This window comes from Bos taurus, chromosome 3 (assembly GCF_002263795.3).
Source record: "Bos taurus isolate L1 Dominette 01449 registration number 42190680 breed Hereford chromosome 3, ARS-UCD2.0, whole genome shotgun sequence".
NCBI classification, from domain to species: domain Eukaryota; kingdom Metazoa; phylum Chordata; class Mammalia; order Artiodactyla; family Bovidae; genus Bos; species Bos taurus.
In genome coordinates, this window is record NC_037330.1 from 59,422,216 (window position 1) to 59,441,562 (window position 19,347).

General features: G+C 38.1%; 1 protein-coding gene across 13 annotated transcripts in view; it reads left to right on the forward strand.

Annotated features, from left to right (window-relative positions):
• The window catches only part of SSX2IP (SSX family member 2 interacting protein), a 59,385-nt gene that overhangs the window by 24,136 nt on the left and 15,902 nt on the right, over positions 1 to 19,347 (forward strand). For 8 of the 13 annotated variants that reach the window (XM_015464815.3, XM_005204403.5, XM_010803391.4 and 5 more), the window contains 5 exons: positions 4,976 to 5,107; positions 5,899 to 6,068; positions 6,510 to 6,722; positions 15,487 to 15,597; positions 17,194 to 17,329. In XM_015464815.3, the coding sequence (XP_015320301.1) occupies positions 5,065 to 5,107; positions 5,899 to 6,068; positions 6,510 to 6,722; positions 15,487 to 15,597; positions 17,194 to 17,329 (673 nt within the window). In that variant the 5' untranslated portion in view covers positions 4,976 to 5,064. Of the gene's footprint in view, positions 1 to 4,975; positions 5,108 to 5,898; positions 6,069 to 6,509; positions 6,723 to 15,486; positions 15,598 to 17,193; positions 17,330 to 19,347 lie in introns of those variants that run through there. The other 5 variants (XM_010803394.4, XM_024989495.2, XM_024989496.2 and 2 more) reach the window with 2 other exon arrangements.

Genomic DNA, 19,347 nt, shown 5'->3' on the forward strand with positions numbered 1-19,347 from the left:
CGTTGGGAAAGATTGAAGGTGGGAGGAGAAGGGGGCGATAGAGGATGAGATAGTTGGATGGCATCACCGACTCTATGGACTTGAGTTTGAGTAAGCTCTGGAAATTGGTGATTGATAGGGTAGCCTGGAATGCTGTAGTCCATGGAGTCCTAAAGAGTCACATGATTGAGTGACTGAACTGAACTGAACTCACTCTGCATATAATTTAGCTAAGCAGGTTGATAATATACAGCCTTGACGTACTCCTTTCCCAATTTTGAACCAGTCAGTTGTTCCATGTCTGATTCTATTGTTTTTTGACCCTCATACAGGTTTCTCAGGAGACAAGTATAGGATAGTTTGCATAAATTATTCTCTTTTGGGATGCATATTGACGTGTATTCTCTGTTCTTGAAAAGACTGGCTAGTTGACATTTTATCGCAAGCCTCAGTGTGTATGATTTGGTGCCTCATTGAACAGAAGAGTAGTTTTGGTTTTCACTTTGGATGTTTAACTAGACCTGAATATTTTGCAACTATGTTTTTGTTTTTAACAGGACAGGGAACAATTTACTGTTGAAACCTGTAGACACTGGAGAGCTAAACACACAGTTAAGAGTAACTGACTTAAATTACAGTTTTAAATTGTGGATATGTAGTAGATCACTGACTCAATGGGCATAAACTTGAGGAAAGTCAGGGAGATACTGGAGATTTAAGCCTGGTTTGCTGTAGTCCATGGGGTTGTAGAGAGTCAAGACACGAGTTAGTGACTGAACAACAACGAATTGTATTAGACATATTTTGGTGTTTAATAATCTTTCTGTATGAGGAGAAAAGGCACTTAGAGCCAGTGTTATGTTTTCTAATGATGTGTCTCAGATCTTCTGAGGATTTATGTTGAAGTCTTAATGAGAGCAGCAATGCATTTTGTTACAGGTTTTAGAATCCTGTCATTCATACCAATCAGATCCATGTTGGGATGATGATGATAACAACTGATATTAATTACATGTGTCCCATATGCCAGGCAGTTGCTAAATAAATATTTTACGTACATTATCTCAATCCTTAGAAGATAATGGCAGTTTATCAGTGAGGAAACTAGGGCTTGGAGAAGTTAAAGTAAGTTACCCAAACCAGAGCCAGGTTAGAATCGTTGGGTTTATTGTCCCTTGGATTCTGTTTTGCTTATAGCTACTATTTCTGAAAACCAAAAGTGAGATCATTTTTCTTTCTGAGTGCAGATTCAACTCTCATCCTGTTCTTCCTGTTGCTAAAAACACCCATTTAAGGTCAGTGGAAAGTACAAAAGTTCAAGGTGTTCTTCCCAAAACACATGAGTAGCAAAATAGCAAAAGATCAGTGCCAGACTAGAAAGCCTTCTGTGTGTATGTGTGTGACATCATAATATGTGTACAATATGTGACATTTTATCACGTAATTGTGATATGTGATATCACATAATTGTGAATTGCATAATATGTATGCAAATCACATACAGTGATTTGCACGAGTATATATTTTATGTTGCTATGTGATCTAGGAATTGTCATCTCTCTTTTGCCCTTGTTCCAATCCATCTATAAATCCTGAAGGTTCTGTCTCCAGGCCACATCCTTAATTTATCCATGTGTCTCTGCTTTCACTGAAGAGACATACTGTAACTCTGGTCTTCTTGCCTGAATTATTGCAGTAGCTTGATTTCTTCAGTGCCCACTGTTGCCCCCTATAATCTCATAGGGCAGAGTGGCTGTAACGATAATTTTTAAAGCCTAAAGGGGATCACGTTTCTTTCCTGCCTAAACTGCTTTGAGAGCTTTTCATTGCAGTTTAGAGGAAATCCAACTTTGTCCATCTGTTACTGTGCTTCAGGTGTACTGGCTGTTTTTATGTTTTTCATATGTACCAAGTTCTTTCCATCTTGGGTTTTTGTATGCCCTGTTTTCTCCACCTGGGCTTCTCTGGTCATTGGCTATTTTTTGTGGTTGATGATTCGTATCATTTAGGTCTCAGTTCAGACATCAGCATCTCAGTGCAGCCTTCCTTGACTGATCCAGATCCCTCCCCCACATTCTCTCATTAGTGTTTTATTTTCCTTATTCTCATCACAATGAATGTGATGTTACTGTAATTTATTGCTTGCTTCTGATCTATTTCTACCCCACCAGAATATGGACTTCCTGAGAGCCGGGCTTTCCCTATGCCTAGAAAAGCATGCTAGTGTTGTAGTAGCACAGTTAAAATTTTACTGAATGAATGAAAGATTTCGTCTCACTTTAACATCATATTGTGAATAGTCTCCCATATCTTTAGTATTCAAAAGAGAGGTGGTATGATAAACTCTCCATCTACAGTCCAGATCTGGCCTAAAGACACATTTTATTTGGCTTATTAAAAAATGGTGGTGTTTGAGGTATAACTTCTATTCAGTCAAGTGCACAGGTCTTAAGTGTATAGCTTGACGAATTGTGCTGATATGTGTACCTAAGTAACCACCTCTCAGATCAAAATGTATGGTGCTCTGATCTCCCCCTTCTAGCCATTCCGCCTCTGCACAAGGTAGCTTGCATAGTTCATGTTTGTAATTAGCTGCTAATATTATTTGGAGATTTCCCAGAGAAATCCAGCATCTCAACATCTCTCAAAATGAAATGATGTACCAACATAGGAGCTGCTTTCTCTTTTGGCCACAGTTTATTGTGGCTGGGAAGCAGCTGTCCAAAGTGTTGACATGTGTTCTCCAGTTTGCCTCCCGTCTTCACCTCTCTCCTCCTGTCCCTGACCTTGAAATCAATTTCCAGTTGCCATTTATAATTTCACTTGAATTTTTCATGGTGGAGAAATATTTACTACTTCCCTTATCTCTATAGAAAAATAGAAGTATGAATGGTAGACTAAAAAGTTTATGTGTTTCTTATACTTGGTCTACTTGATTCATATATGTTTCTTGCCTTTTGTGTATTTGTTAGCCACTCTAATTCTGAAAGATTGTGTTTTAAGGATGCACAGTGTTCCAGTATATAAATGTATTATGTAACCAATCTCCTACTGTAGAACATATAAGTGATTTCTGTCTTTTTCATATTATAAGGAACAATATGTAGGTGAATCTTTGTGGAAAATGTTATTTTATTAGGATTAAGTTTTAAAAGTGGAATTTCTGCATCAAAATATATGTTCATTATTAAGACTTTGATACATATTGTCGAATTGCTTGGTAGCAGTATAAATTGTTCTAATCTTTCTTGAGAGCAGTGTATGGGAGTATTCATTTCACTGCATCCATGCCAACACTAATTAAAAGTTTTGCTAATATAGTTAGTAAAAACTGCAAACAAAAAATGGGAATGCTGATCAAGAAATTTTTTTCTTTTCAAAAAAGTAAAGTAGGAATTTTACTTTAAAGGATATAATTTGGAAATATTTATTAGGGCTTTCCAGGTGGCTCAGTAGTAAAGACGGAGAAGGCAATGGCACCCCACTCCAGTACGCTTGCCTGGAAAATCCCATGGGCAGAGGAGCCTGGTAGGCTGCAGTCCATGGGGTCACTAAGAGTCGGACACGACTGAGCAACTTCACTTTCACTCTTCACTTTCATGCGTTGGAGAAGGAAATGGCAACCCACTCCAGTGTTCTTGGCTGGAGAATCCCAGGGATGGGGGAGCCTGGTGGGCTGCCGTCTATGGGGTTGCACAGAGTCGGACACGACTGAAGCGACTTAGCAGCAGGAGCAGCAGCAGCAGTGGTAAAGAATCCGCCTGCCAGTGCAGGAGATGCAAGAGACACAGGTTTGATCCCCAGGTTGGGAAGATCCCCTGGAGTAGGGGTAACCCACTCCAATATTCTAGTACAATTCTGTACCTTAGATTTATATTGTGAGTCAGATCATGTACTTTATATATGTGAAGTAATGCGAATACCTTATTATAACTTGAGAAGCTTTTCAACCTTGATCCTTACACACACACTGTTAGTACTGTTCATGGGGTTCTCAAGGCAAGAATACTGAAGTGGTTAATGGCACTGGGTTAATGGGCTGCAGTCCATGGGGTCACGAAGAGTCGGACACGACTGAGCGACTTCAGTTTCACTTTTCACTTTCATGCATTGGAGAAGGAAATGGCAACCCACTCCAGTGTTCTTGCCTGGAGAATCCCAGGGACGGGGGAGTCCGGTGGGCTGCCGTCTATGGGGTCGCACAGAGTTGGACACGACTGAAGTGACTTACCTTACCTTACCTTTGCCATTCCTACCAGACCGCCTGACCTGCCTCTTGAGAAATCTGTATGGAGGTCAGGAAGCAACAGTTAGAACTAGACATGGAACAACAGTCTGGTTCCAAATCAGGAAAGAAGTACATCAAGGCTGTATATTGTCACCCTGCTTATTTAACTTCTATGCAGAGTACATAATGTGAAATGCTGGGCTGGAGGAAGCACAAGCTAGAATCTTGAACTGTGCTATTGGAGAAGACTCTTGAGAGTCCCTTGGACTTCAAGGAAATCCAACCAGTCCATCCTAAAGGAAATCAGTCCTGAATATTCATTGGAAGGACTGATGCTGAAGCTGAAACTCCAGTACTTTGGCCACCTGATGGGAAGAACTGACTCATTGGAAAAGACCCTGATGCTGGGAAAGATTGAAGGCAGGAGGAGAAGGGGATGATAGAGGATGATATGGTTGGATGGCGTCACCGACTCAATGGACATGAGTTTGAGTAAAATCCGGGAGTTGCTAATGGACAGGGAGTCCTGGTGTGCTGTAGGCCGTGGGGTCGCAAAGAGTGGACATGACTGAGCAACTGAACTGAACTCACACACACACACACACACACAGAGTTTTTATTATTGTGCTTTACTGTGTTCTATGTGATAGTACATGGGAGTAATACAGAATCCTTCTGAAGCACGTATGACTATTTCTGATGCATTGACTTTATATTTGCCTTCATATGTTTAATTCGATGCTCTTATTCTGTGATTGGTTTTCTAAGGAAATGCCTACATAGAAGAGTGACAGCAGCTGGGCTGAATGTGTCACTGCTGAATTGGTTCCTCAGGTATCCTGGCTCTGGTGATTGCTATGGGAGATTGGATGACTGTTACAGATCCAGGTCTGTCTTCAGGTAACGGAGTTTACAATAGTTGTAAGCTAGAACAGTAATTGCAAATGTTAGTTTTCAGTGACACTATAATTACCATAAATACTAAATATGTACATAGAGACATAATAGGAGTAAAATATATAATTTTCATCTTTCTTTAGTAAAATGATCAGGGAGAGCTAAGGATTGTGCCTATGGATGGAGGAGCCTGGTGGGCTGCAGTCTGTGGGGTCGCTAAGAGTCGGACAAGACTGAGTGACTTCAGTTTCACTTTTCACTTTCATGCATTGGAGAAGGAAATGGCAACCCACTCCAGTGTTCTTGCCTGGAGAATCCCAGGGACGGGGGAGCCTGGTGGGCTGCTGTCTATGGGGTCGCACAGAGTCGGACACGACTGAAGCGACTTAGCAGCAGCAGCAGCAGGGTTAAGTGCTTTGACTGAATAGTTGATTACTTGAGGAGATTTTTCTGCATTTGAAATAAATTCATTGGCTACCTCAGTATATTTCTCTGATTTATTCCTTTAATCACATAAAGTTTGAGTGCATAGACAAGGAGGTTTTGCCTAACAGTTTTATAAATCTAAAGTACTGTTAATTTTTAAGATAGAATATTGGAACTTAACATGCCTTCTAAGACCACCACTTTATTGTATATTTTTTGGAAAATATTATATAGTTTTCATACAAAAACCAGCTTTGCCCTAATTTGAAAAAACAATATTTCTATAATTCAGATCTTTGGTAATGAAAATCATGTAATTAGCTTTGCATGCATTTTTGAAAATTATTTATGTTTATTGATTCTTTCAGAAAGCAAAACTATCTCTCAATATACCTCAGAAACAAAGATGTCTCCATCAAGTTTATACTCACAGCAAGTGCTATGTTCTTCAATACCTTTATCAAAAAACGTGCACAGTTATTTTAGTGCCTTCTGCACAGAAGAGAATATTGAGCAAAGTATCTCATATCTTGATCAGGTAACTTTTTTGTAAGATACAATAAATAACAGAAATCATGTTATACAACAGAACATAAGAATGGTAAACTTGTCAAGCACACGTATGTTACATATTGGCCCGGAACTTAGATTTGCAGAGAACCTTGGTGACCATATAGTCTAGATACCAGCTGAATGCTTTTGATGCAACCATTCGGCTCCCTCATCACTCTAGGAGCTCTGCCAGGGGGAGCCTTACCCTTATTTTACATGTAGAAACCTAAGTGCCTATTCCAGATCACAGGTAATTGTAGAGCAGAGGCTGAAAGAGCCCAGGTCTCTTAATTCTTTGTCCTTTGGCATAGGTACTCTTCTCTTAAGTATCTCAGGATAGTTTTCTTTCTCAGAAGAGATTTCTGTCTTTTGTTTATTTACTAAGTTGTCAGTAACCAACTTTTAGGAAAACATTTTCTCCTACTAGGAATTGACTACTTTCGGTTTTCCTTCATTATATGAAGAATCCAAAGGTAAAGAGACAAAGAGAGGATTAAATATAGTTGCTGTTTTAAATTGCATGAATGAGCTACTTGTACTTCAGCGGAAGAACCTTCTAGCTCAGGAAAATGTGGAAACACAGAATTTGAAACTGGGAAGCGATATGGACCATCTACAGAACTGCTATGCAAAACTTAAGGTAGAAATTACATTTCAGTGTGTATTTCAATGCCATTGTTATGTAGTTTGATACTATAAATTTTCATTGGACTTTATCAAACAAATTTTAGTGTTTTTTTTTTTTTTTAAAGTTTTAGGATTTTTTAAAATTGCTGAGTGAAAGTGAGCATAGTTTGTACATACCAACTGTGCTGCTGCATGATATCCATGTTGAAGGTGATGATTTTATGAACTGTTTGGTGTCTTGCTGAATCTTTGAAAAGTTAGATCAAGAAATACTTACATCTGAGGAAAATAAAATGAGGACCTCCCCCCACCCTATCCAGTCTTGCTTAATAAAGTAGATGCTTAATTTAAAATAATCTTACTGTGAGATACTGCATCAGTTTATTTCAAGAATAATATTCTTGAGGTGATCTATGCCACAGTTGCTAAAGCTCAATAATGAAAGCAGACCAGATACCTACTAAGTCTTAGAAGTCCCTGGGACTCTAGAGAGGACCAGAGAAGAATGCTTTCAGAGACCTGCTTATTTCTCAGAACAAAAGAAGTGTTTTTTACATTGACCTGCTACCTTGAACTATATAGCACATCTGTTGCTGGCTCTATTTTGTTTTCATTCTTTCCTTTTAAATGAACAAATGTATTCCTTTTTTAAAAAAAAATGTATTATTCATTTAAGAAATGAATTTCTCATTTATTGAGAGGAAAGAAGGTATTCAAATCACAGTCTGATAGGGACTTATGATTGTATATTATAAAGGAGGTAATAGTCAATTCAAAGCAAAGTTTTTTTAAAGATATACGGTTCTATAATGGTTTTCTTTTTTATTTTTCTTCTGTATCTTCTCCTACCCCACTCCAAGAACAGATAACAACAACAACTTGCTCAGCATTTTGAATCTCTAAGCTCTATTGGAAAATAATAGAATCTCTAGTATATAATATAAAATATATATAATAGGGAAGCATTTTAGCTTCTCAGCAGCCCTCGCTCATACCAGCCTGTCACTGCCGAATACTATTGTATGTTGTTGTCTTAGCTCATATACATATATAACAGTATATTTTCTCTATTATAATAATATTAGGTTTTTGTACATTCTGTATGCTGTGGCTGATTGGGGAACTGTGATAGAGGGGATAGTTGGTACCCTCCAACCTTATTAAAAGGCTGTGGATTTTAGTTTTAATCAGAGAAACTTATGGAAGATCTTTTGAATTAGACAGACCCAAAGTTTTAAGTCCTAGAAGGGAGTAATTCTGCATTAAAATTTTTTCTAGGCACCTTTGGTTCACTGTCTTGTAAATAGCTAGTGAGTAATTACATAAAATATTGGTAATCTGGGACTATTGAACCTTTCCTCTAAGAAATGATCATTCATTGGGACGACCTAAACGTAGAGTGTTTTCTAAGAAATCTTCTAATTTGGGATTTGATCTGGGCCAAAATCAGGTATTTTGGATCAGCTATGGACAGAAATGTGTGTACAATGGGAGAAGTTGCTAATCTATCCTAGAAAAGTTTCAAGATCTAACTATTTTTCACTCAATTTGTTGAGCAGAATTTATGGAGTATTTTTGTTGTAGTCAGTCGGTTTCAAATATGAGTAGAACCCTGTCCCTGTTTGCAAGGAGATTGTAGTCATTGTAAAGGGACAAGTTGATCTGTAATTATTTGCTTTACTCATTCTTGGTGTGGGAGGTAAGGAATGCTACAGAGAGAAGTAACACTTGATCTGAGATTTGAGGAATGAATAAAAATTCAGTAGTGGAGGCAGTCCTAAGATGGCAGAGGAATAGGATGGGGAGACCACTTTCTCCCCCACAAATTCGTCAAAAGATCATGTGAACGCTGAGCAGCTTGCACAAGACAACTTCTGAACTCTGGAGGACACCAGGCACCCAAAAAGGCAGCCCGTTCTCTTCAAAAGTAGGTAGAACAAAATACAAAAGACAAAAAGAGAGTCAAAAGAGTTAGGGATGGAGACCTGTCCTGGGAGTCATGAAGGAGGAGAAGGTTTCCAAACAGCAGGAAACCCTCTCTGGCGGGTCTGTGGGGAGTTTTGGAATCTCAGAGGGCAACATAACTAGGAGGGGAAGAAAAAAAAACCCCACAGAATATGCGCCTAACCACAACTCCCAGCAGAGAACTAGCCCAGACGCTCCTGTCCACCACCAGCGAGCGTGGGCAGGACAGGGAGGTACAGGCTGCATTTAGGGTAAGGACCGGGCCTGAATGCCCTGAGGACACTCTGAGGGAGCTTTCGTGAGATAGCAACCCAAACTGTGGGATAGCCAGCAAGAGGGGAAAAAAAAACTTTCCTTCAAAAAGCTCTAACCTGAGGTGCAGCCTGGCCCGCTCACATAACAAAAGATTGAGCGAATACCGAAGGCGAGCTAGCCAGCTGCAGATTGGCCCATCCACCCACCCGAGGCAGAGAGGCAGGCTGGTGACAGCCAGAGCCAGAAGACAAAGGGCAATGTTGGCCCCAGAGACCAGCATCCTCCACCACTGAGCAGGCTCTCAGTTGCTAATCCAAGTCTTGCTGGGATCCTAGATGGTTGACATCTGCCAGAAGGGTCACAGCCAGAGATCAGCTCCCCAGAGGAGACACACAGCATACCTGAGACAGTGTTCTCGCGGCATAACCAGGAAACCGAGCTGCTGGGACCTGGGAGGTGATTAAGATGCACAGCCCACCTGGGACAGTGCACACCAAGCATCTGGCCACCTGAGCTGCTCGGACCTGGGAAGGGCACAAAATGCATACCCAACCGAGTCTGTGACTTTGTGGAGTACATGAGAACATGAACCTGAGCAGCTTAGACCTGAGAAGTGCAGGAAATGCAGGGCCTGGTTTAGACAGTTCCCCTGCAGAGCAACCTGGAGCCTCAGCAGTGTAGACCAGGAAAGCACATTCTGTTGTGAGCTGGGGCAAACCCAGTGTGATCCATACACTGCGAGCACTCCCCACACATGCCAATGATATTTGTTTGCAGTGTTCTTCCCTCCCACAGCAAAGTGGGCCTAAATAAGTGACCACCTGCGCCCCCTTGTGTCAGGGTGGAAATTAGACACTGAAGAGACTTGCAAACAGAGGAAACCAAAATAAACAAAGAAGAGGGAACCGTTCTGGAAGTGACAGGTGCAGCAGATTAAAACCCTGTAGTTAGCATTGACTAAAGCTTGGAAGGGGCCTATAGACCTTGAGAAGAAGTATAAACTGGAAAGAAGAACTATCTGAAACTGAACTGACCTCACACTGCCCTGAACAGCTCCAGAGAAATTTCTAGATATATTTTTACTATTATAATTTTTTAATTAAAAACAAATTTAAAAATTTTTAAGTTCTGTATTACTCCTTTAATTTTATAACCTACTATTGCAAAAAAAGACCCTGTTTTTAAAGCAAATTTGATATATATATTTTTTAAATTTTATTTTATTTTTAAACTTTACATAATTGTATTAGTTTTGCCAAATATCAAAATGAATCCATATATATAATTTTTGTAATTTTTGTGATTGATTTTGCTTTGTATTTTTAATATTGTATTTTTGAGAGTCTAACATCTACTCTAGATTTTTAATCTTTGCTTTTTGGTATCAATTTTGTACCTTTACGAATCTTAAACTTCAGTACCCGTTTTTACTTAGGGGTGTCATTACTGGCTTGATTGCTCTCCCCTTTTAACTCTCCCTTTTCTCCCCCAGGTCACCTCTTATCTCCTCCCTGCCCCTTCTCTTCTCTACTTAACTCTGTGAATCTCTCTGGGTGTTCTGGGCTATGGGGAACACTTAGGGAACTGATTACTGGCTAGATTGGTGTCTCCCCTTTTGACTCCCCCTCTCTCCTCTTGGTCACCTCTATCTCCCTCCTCCCTCTTCTCTTCTCTATGTAACTCTATGTAGCTTACCTCAAGGAACAAGAGAAAAATTGAATAAATAACCCAACTTTACACCTAAAGCAACTAGAAAAGGAAGAAATGAAGAACCCCAGGGTTAGTAGAAGGAAAGAAATCATAAAAAATTAGGGCAGAAATAAATGAAAAAGAAACAAAGGAGACTGTAGCAAAAATCAACAAAACTAAAAGCTGGTTCTTTGAGAAGATAAATAATATAGACAAACCATTAGCCAGACTCATCAAGAAAAAAAGGGAGAAGAATCAAATCAGCAAAATTAGAAATGAAAATGGAGAAATCGCAACAGACAACATAAAAATACAAAGGATCATAAGAGACTACGATCAGCAACTATATGCCAATAAAATGGACAACTTGGAAGAAATGGACGAATTCTTACAAAAGTATAACCTTCCAAAACTGAACCAGGAAGAAATAGAAAAGCTTAACAGACCCATCACAAGCACGGAAATCAAAACTGTGATCAAAAATCTTCCAACAAACAAAAGCCCAGGATCAGATGGCTTCACAGGTGAATTTCTACCAAAAATTTAGAGAAGAGCTAATACCTATCCTACTCAAACTCTTCCAGAAAATTGCAGAGGAAGGTAAACTGCCAAACACATTCTATGAGGCCACCATCACCCTAATACCAAAACTAGACAAAGATGCCACAAAAAAAGAAAACTATAGGCCAGTGTTACTGATGAACATAGATGCAAAAATCCTTAACAAATTTCTAGCAAACAGAATCCAACAATCTATTAAACAGATCATGCATCATCACCAAGTGGGCTTTATCCTAGGGATGCAAGGATTCTTCAATATTTGCAAATCAATCAATATAATACACCACATTAACAAATTGAAAGATAAAAACTATATGATTATCTCAATAGATGCAGAGAAAGCCTTTGACAAAATTCAACATTCGTTCATGATAAAAACCCTCCAGAAAGCAGGAATAGAAGGAACATACCTCAACATAATAAAAGCCATGTGTGATAAATCCACAGCAAACATTATCCTCAGTGGTGAAAAATTGAAAACATTTCCCCTAAAGTCAGGAATAAGACAAGGGTGCCCACTCTCACCACTACTATTCAACATAGTTTTGGAAGTTTTAGCCACAGCAATCAGAAAAGGAAAATAAATAAAAGGAATCCAGATTGGAAAAGAAGGAAAACTCTCACTGTTGGCAGATGACATGATCCTCTACATAGAAAACCCTAGAGACTCCACCAGAACATTACTAGCGCTAGTCAATGAATATAGTAAAGTTGCAGGATATAAAATTAACACACAAAAATCTCTTGCATTTCTATAGACTAACAGTGAGAAAACAGAGAAATTAAGGAAACAATTCCATTCACCACTGCAGTGAAAAGAATAAAATACTTAGGAATAAATCTACCTAAAGAAACAAAAGACCTATATATATAAAACTATAAAACACTGATGAAAGAAATAAAAGATGACACAAATAGATGGAGAAATATACCATGTTCATGGATTGGAACAGTCAATACAGTGAAAATGAGTATACTACCAAAGCAATCTATAGATTCAGTGCAATCCCTATCAAGCTACCAACAGTATTTTTCAGAGAACACATAATTTCACAATTTGTATGAAAATACGAAAAACCTTGAATAGCCAAAGCATTCTTGAGAAAAAAGAATGGACCTGGAGGAATCAACCTGCCTGACTTCAGACTGTGCTACGAAGCTATAATCATTAAGACAGTGTGGTACTGGCACACAGACAAATTATAGATCAATGGAACAAAATAGAAAGCCTAGAGATAAGTCTATGCATCTATAGACACCTTATCTTTGACAAAGGAGGCACGAATATACAATAGAGAAAAGGCGATCTCTTTAATAAATGGTGCTGGGAAAATTGGTCAACTACTTGTAAAAGAATGAAACCAGAATACTTTATAATACCATACACAAAAATAACTCAAAATGGATAAAAGATCTAAACATAAGACCAGAAACTATAAAACTCCTAGAGGAAAGCATAGGCAAAACACTCTCTGACATAAATCATAGCAGGATCCTCTATGATCTACCTCCCAGAGTAGTGGAAAAAAAAGCAAAAATAAATAAATGGGACCTAATTAAACTTAAAAGCTTTTGCACAATGAAGGAAGCTATAAATAAGCAAGGTGAAAAGACAGCCTTCAGAATGGGAGAAAATAATAGTAAACGAAGCAACTGACAATTAATCTCAAAAATATACAAGCAACTCCTGCAGCTCAATTCCAGAAAAATAAATGACCCAATCAAAAAATGAGCTAAAGAACTAAACAGACATTTCTCCAAAGAAGACATACAGACGGCTAACAAACACTTGAAAAGATGCTCAACATCACTCATTATCAGAGAAATGCAAATCAAAACCACAATGAGGTACCATCTCACGCTGGTCAGAATGGCTGATATCGAAAAGTCTACAAACAATAAATGCTGGAGAGGGCGCGGAGAAAAGGGAACCTTCTTACACTGTTGGTGGGAATGTAAACTAGTACAGCCACTATGGAGAACAGTGTGGAGATTCCCTTGAAAACTGGAAATAGAACTGCCATACGACCCAGCAATCCCACTGCTATGCATACACACTGAGGAAACCAGAATTGAAAGAGACACGTGTACCCCAATGCTCATTGCAGCATTGTTTACAATAACCAGGGCATGGAAGCAACCTAGATGTCCATCAGCAGACAAATGGATAAGAAAGCTGTGGTACATATACACAATGGACTATTACTCAGCCATTAAAAAGAATGCATTTGAATCAGTTCTAATGAGGTGGATGAAACTGGAGCCTATTATATAGAGTGAAGTAAGTCAGAAAGAAAAGCACCAATACAATATATTAATGCATATATATGAAGTTTAGAAAGACGGTAATGATGACCGTATATGCAAGACAGCAAAAGAGACACAGATGTAAAGGACAGACTTTTGGACTCTGTGGGAGAAGGCGAGGGTTGAATGATTTGAGATACTAGCATTGAAACATGTATATTTCCATATGTGAAATAGATCACCAGTCCAGGTTTGACTCGTGAGACAGGGTGCTCAGGGCTGGTGCACTGGGATGACCCTGAGGGATGGGATGGGGAGGGAGGTGGGAGGGGGGGGGTTCAGGATGGGGAACACATGTACACCCGTAGCTGATTCATGTCAATGTATGGCAAAAACCACTACAAAATTATAACTAGCCTCCAATTAAAAGAAATAAATTAATAAATTCACTCGTGTTGGGAAAGCCATTCTAGGCAGAGCGTATGAGCCATATAAAAGCATGGAGATAAGAGTATTTTCCTTTCAGGGAACATCAAAGAGCTCAGTAGAGGCTGATCTATGTGATATATGATGAAGAATAGTAAGACAGGGGCTGGGACGCTGTCTCCAGGGGTGAAAGGCATTGTGCAGAAACCTGGAGGCACCAAGGAATGTAAACACAAGGAATCATGTGACTATCCATCTGGAGTTGGTTGAAGAGATTAGAGGAGGAGGTATAGAAGAGAGAAATGGAGGAAAAGGGCTCAGAAAGCCTGGTGAAAAGGTCATCTCTTAGCAGTCCTTAGCAATTGCTCAGTCCAGGGGTGTTTGGGGCTTGAACTGAGAAAGTGCCAGTGAAGAGAGTAAGAGTGAGACATGAGGAAAACTCAAGAAGTAGAATGAGTAGAATTTTATGAAAAATTGAATTTGGGGAAAAGAGAGTCAGGTCTCTGATTTGAATTTACTGATGATGGTGGTATGATTCACTGGGATAAGAAATAGATTTGCAGAGAAGATGGTGAGTTCATGTAAAGTGGATGACTGATTTGATGTGTGTGGGACATGTCAGCTGGCCCAGTGCCAGATGGTCTGGCACGATAGGAAGTTTTAAGCATGACAGGAAATTTTGGCAACCTTGTAGCTATCTAAGTTATATTCCTAAATTTTTCTTGTGGTCCACTGTTACAGAGATCATGCAAGTTGTTTGTGGTTAGTTGTGATATCACTTGAGTGCCTTTTATATTTTATAAAGATTACAGGATTTAAAAAATACTCTAGCAGCTTTATGCATACTTTGGCACAGTTCCTCTGGAAATGTGTGAAATGAATTGAAAGTGAACATCTTAATCCCAGGGCTTCACTGGTGGCTCAGATGGTAAAGAATCCCCCTGCAATGTGGGAGGCCCAGGTTCAATCCCTGGGTCGAGAAGATCCCCTGAAGAAGGAGATGGCAACTCACTTCAGTACTCTTGCCTGGAAAATCCAATGGATGGAGGAACCTGGCAGGCTACAGTCCACGGGGTCACAAAGAGTCAGACACGACTCTGTGACTAACACACACACATTTTAATCCCATATTGTTTCTGGCAATGCTGCCATTGCCCTTGGGGAAAGAGTTTGAGAGAGTTTATTGTTTGCAAGGCAGGACTGGTATGCTGCAGTCCCACCTTTTCTGACCTGGAGTGTTATATTTGCTTAGTCACCTGTCTTCAGACTTAGCTCCAGATCATTTCTGGATCTTTCTTAAGAGTGTGCCATAGAAGTGTTAAAAAGTATTAAAAGGAAATTATGAAAATGTTCAGTGGCAATATCACTGGAATAGGTGAAGGGCCTTTTGAAGGATCCACTTTTGCATATATATTAAAATTGGTATTTAAATTAAAATTTGCTATCCAAATTTAAAATTTGTAACTGTAGTATCAAGCTTTATAATAATTGTTTTAAATATTTTGTGTGCTGGTAAACTTCAATTTTAGGTAACAAATCCTAGTACATGTAACTTGTTTTTACTAATCTTTTAAGGATTCAGTTGCTCTGAATCCAATGTTAATTTTAGTCAAAATTGCATACGAATGTTTTAGGAACAGCTGGAAACCTCCAGGAGAGAAATGATTGGTCTTCAGGAAAGAGACAGACAATTACAATGCAAGAATAGGAATTTGCATCAGCTACTGAAAAATGAGAAAGATGAGGTGAGTTGTCAGTTGTTGCAGATAAAGTTTAAGTGAATTTTTTGTTGTTGTTTGTAATTTGAGGTGACCGTAACGGTCACTTAACTTTATAACAAGAAAGAACCGTTTATTCATCCTGTGTCAAATTGGTATGGCAGACCTCTGTGTATATAGTGTTGTATCATACTCAGAGGTCAGGAACCTTCTCCAGCTCCCTCTCCCCTAGGGGTTTATCTGGCTTAGTATGTCAGTGCACAGCTTGTGACATCCAGTGTTCTATACCATCCATCCTGGACTCAACACGCACGGCCACTTTTTGTCAGACACAAGCGTGCTTTAAATGCAGATCTTTTATTCTCTGTCATACCTTTACTTGAATGCTTTACTTGAATGCTTCTTCCTGAACTATCTGAAATATTGACATTGTCCATCTAATGAGACAATTACTTGGCTAAATGAACACACGAGTTACTGTTTGAAAAAAGCAATTCACATTAAAAATCTGATTTCTAGGCTGAAGACATTATAATTCTAATCTCATTTTTGCTTTATTGATTACTTGGTATTTGGACCTATAGAACTAATAATGCATTTGAAATTATCTGAATTTATATAAGAAGAAATCACTAGGTTTTTACTGCTCTGTGTTTTGATTTCTGACCACGTGATCACTGTAAAAGCAGACCATTTTCAGTGTTGTATATGTTGCTTTGATGATAATTAGACTTTTAAGGGAGCATATTTCTTGAAGAACCTTACAGTGATTTAAACAGGTTTGTTTTGCCATGTTTGATTATGTAGTAGTATATTTAGTAAGTGGGTAATGAAGTATCTTACCTAAACCACAAGGTTATGTATACTTTTCCTTGAGTTACTTCATGGAAAATTTTGACTGAATCTGTTGATTATACTTGAAATGGTTTGACTATTGTTCTTCTTTAGTAAAGACTAAGTTAAACATGATCATCTCTAGCAGAGATAACGAATGTCTTTATAGAACTTACTTCCCATCCAGGGCTGCCTAAACAGTCATAGCAGATAAAAACATTGACCAGTAGTGCTTGGCATGTAATATGTACTTAGCAAATGTCTGAACCAGATTCTGTCTGCTGTTTGTCTCACTCTAATTTGAGAGCTGTTTTTGATCAGAGAAAAACAAACCTGTTTATCTGCTGCCACATGCTATGACTAACTGGGCTTGTCACAGATTGAGAAAGAATAAAATGATTCAAGTCAGTGGTAAAAGGAAGTCCTTACAAATGATCTACTTGTTTCAAATGAAGCTTTAATCACATTAATACTTCCATAAGAGTTTGTGGTTTCTAAATGATCAAAATCTATATATCTAGGGTGAAAGGTGTAGAAGATAATTTAGAGAGTTAGAAGCTTTGGAAATTTCAGAATTAAAAAATAAACATTTTATATGCTTTATTTAATGATGTTTTAAAGAGTGGTTTCCAGTGGTTATAGAGAAGGAAGAATAATCCTGTAATTTTTAAACTATTCTATGAGGAGCTGAATTCTAGGATGATTTCTCTCTCTTGAATTTGTAAATTTTAACTGAGTTTACCAATCCAAAAGGGACTCATTTAATAGGAAATGCTTTTTTTTTTTTAGGTGCAGAAATTACAAAATATCATTGCAAGTCGAGCTACTCAATATAATCATGATATGAAGAGAAAAGAGCGTGAATATAATAAACTAAAGGAACGTTTACATCAACTTGTTATGAACAAGAAGGATAAAAAAATTGGTAAAAAGCAGCTGGCTAAGATAAAACAAAGGGAAATAAATTAGTATTATGCTAAGAAATGTAGAGGGATTAAGCTCAGTAATTCCTGAAGTGTCATTTTCATTCTTTATATAATTGATTGTAGATGGTATATATCCATATGAACTAGAAATTGAGACAACTGGTTACTTGAAAAATAGTAATTTTGCTTTGCTACTTTAGTTGCATATAAGAATTGCATGTATTTTTTTTAACATGACAGATGTAGGATTAATCCACAGAAGAAAGCTAAGCCAGAGGACACACTAATCTTTCGTAGCAAAGAACTGTGATAATATTAAAATTAGGATCAGTTCCTGAGTCTCAAAAGTGTGATTTTTTTTGGTTAATTTCATAAAATTGTTCATCAGGCCAAATCATTCATGTCACTTGGAGTTCTTTTCAGTTACTTTAGCTGTGCATCTTTGAAGTACAGTTTGACAGTGAAAGTTAAAGTTTGTTAAAGTATACTTTTTTCTATTATTCTTTTGAAACTGTAATTTACCACTTCATCTGTTTATGCATGCTTTCAAAAGGTAAATAGTGTAGATTAAAAAATAGAACTGCACTACTCAGCCATAAAAAAGAATGCCATTTGCAGCAACATGGATACAACTAAAGATTATCATTCTAAGTGAAGTAAGTCAGAAAGAGGAAGACAAATACCATATGATATCACTTATATGTGGAATCTAAAATATGGGACAAATGAACCTATCTATAAAACAGAAACAGGCTCACAGACATAGAAAACAGACTTCTGGTTGCCAAAGGGAAGGGTGGGAAGGAGAGGGATGGACTGGAAATGAGGGGTTAGTAGATGCAAACTATTACATTTAGAATGGGTAAACAAGAAGATCCTACTGTAGAGCACAGTTTATATGCAATCTCCTGGGGTAAACCATAGTGGAAAAGAATACGGAAGAGAACGTATATGTGTGTGTAACTGAGTCACTTAGCTGTACAGCAGAAATTAGCACGACATTGTAAATAAACTATACATCAAAAAAACAGAACTGCAGACACACAAAAGTAGAGCCACACAGATAAAGTTATGCAGGCCTGCCAAGATTCAGGGAACAGGAAATCTGTGCATTGATTTATTGAAGAGTGGTTTCCAGTGGACTATACACTGTCATCTAACCCACGTTATACATTATTCTGAACTTGGACTTGCATACAACAGCTGATGAGCAGATGTTTCAAGCTGTCACATGGTGGCTAAGCCTGTTACCAGCAAGCGGTTCAGTGGTGACTGTGTCACTGTCATTCAGTACAGGAGCAGTGTTACAGTTATTTGAACATTTTAGTTTAAAATTAATTGAAAATGAAAGTGTAATAATTAGCAATTAAGACAAGGTTAGAAACCTATGTATTCTGAGATTATGTATCTTAAGCTCATCAGTTTGGACACTTAATGCTTTTTAAGATCGGTTAACCTCTTATTCATGAAAGAAATAGAGAGCAGGATAAAATACTAGAAGTATAAAATGTAACACTTAAGAGAAGTTTATTAAATATTTAACTCTGTAGCAGAGCCATTTTATTATGGGTATCTAGTTCTTTTCTTGTTCAAAGCCCAACTGGAAGTGACCATTCTGTAATGATTTCTTAATCAGCTCTAAAATTACAATACTTACTCTCATCTTATTCCTTTTTATGTCAACTGCTTTCATCTCCACCTGGGACAGAAGACATATTAATACTGTTAGGAACCTTGACTCCTTTGATGATGATGTCAGTGGTGGTCAAGATACAGGGCGTGGCAGACTTTTTCTGTAGAGGTCCACATAGTAAATACTTTGATGTTTGTGCGTTCTATGGTCTTTTGTCAGTCTGCCATTGTAGTGCAAAAGTAGCTATAGAAGATAAATAAACAAATGGTGAGGCTATGTTCTAATAAAAATTTAATTAAAAAAAATCAGGCCGTTGCCTACAGGCCATAGTTTGTCAACCCTGATGATAAAATTTAATAATGATAATTAACGCTTAGTAAGTAC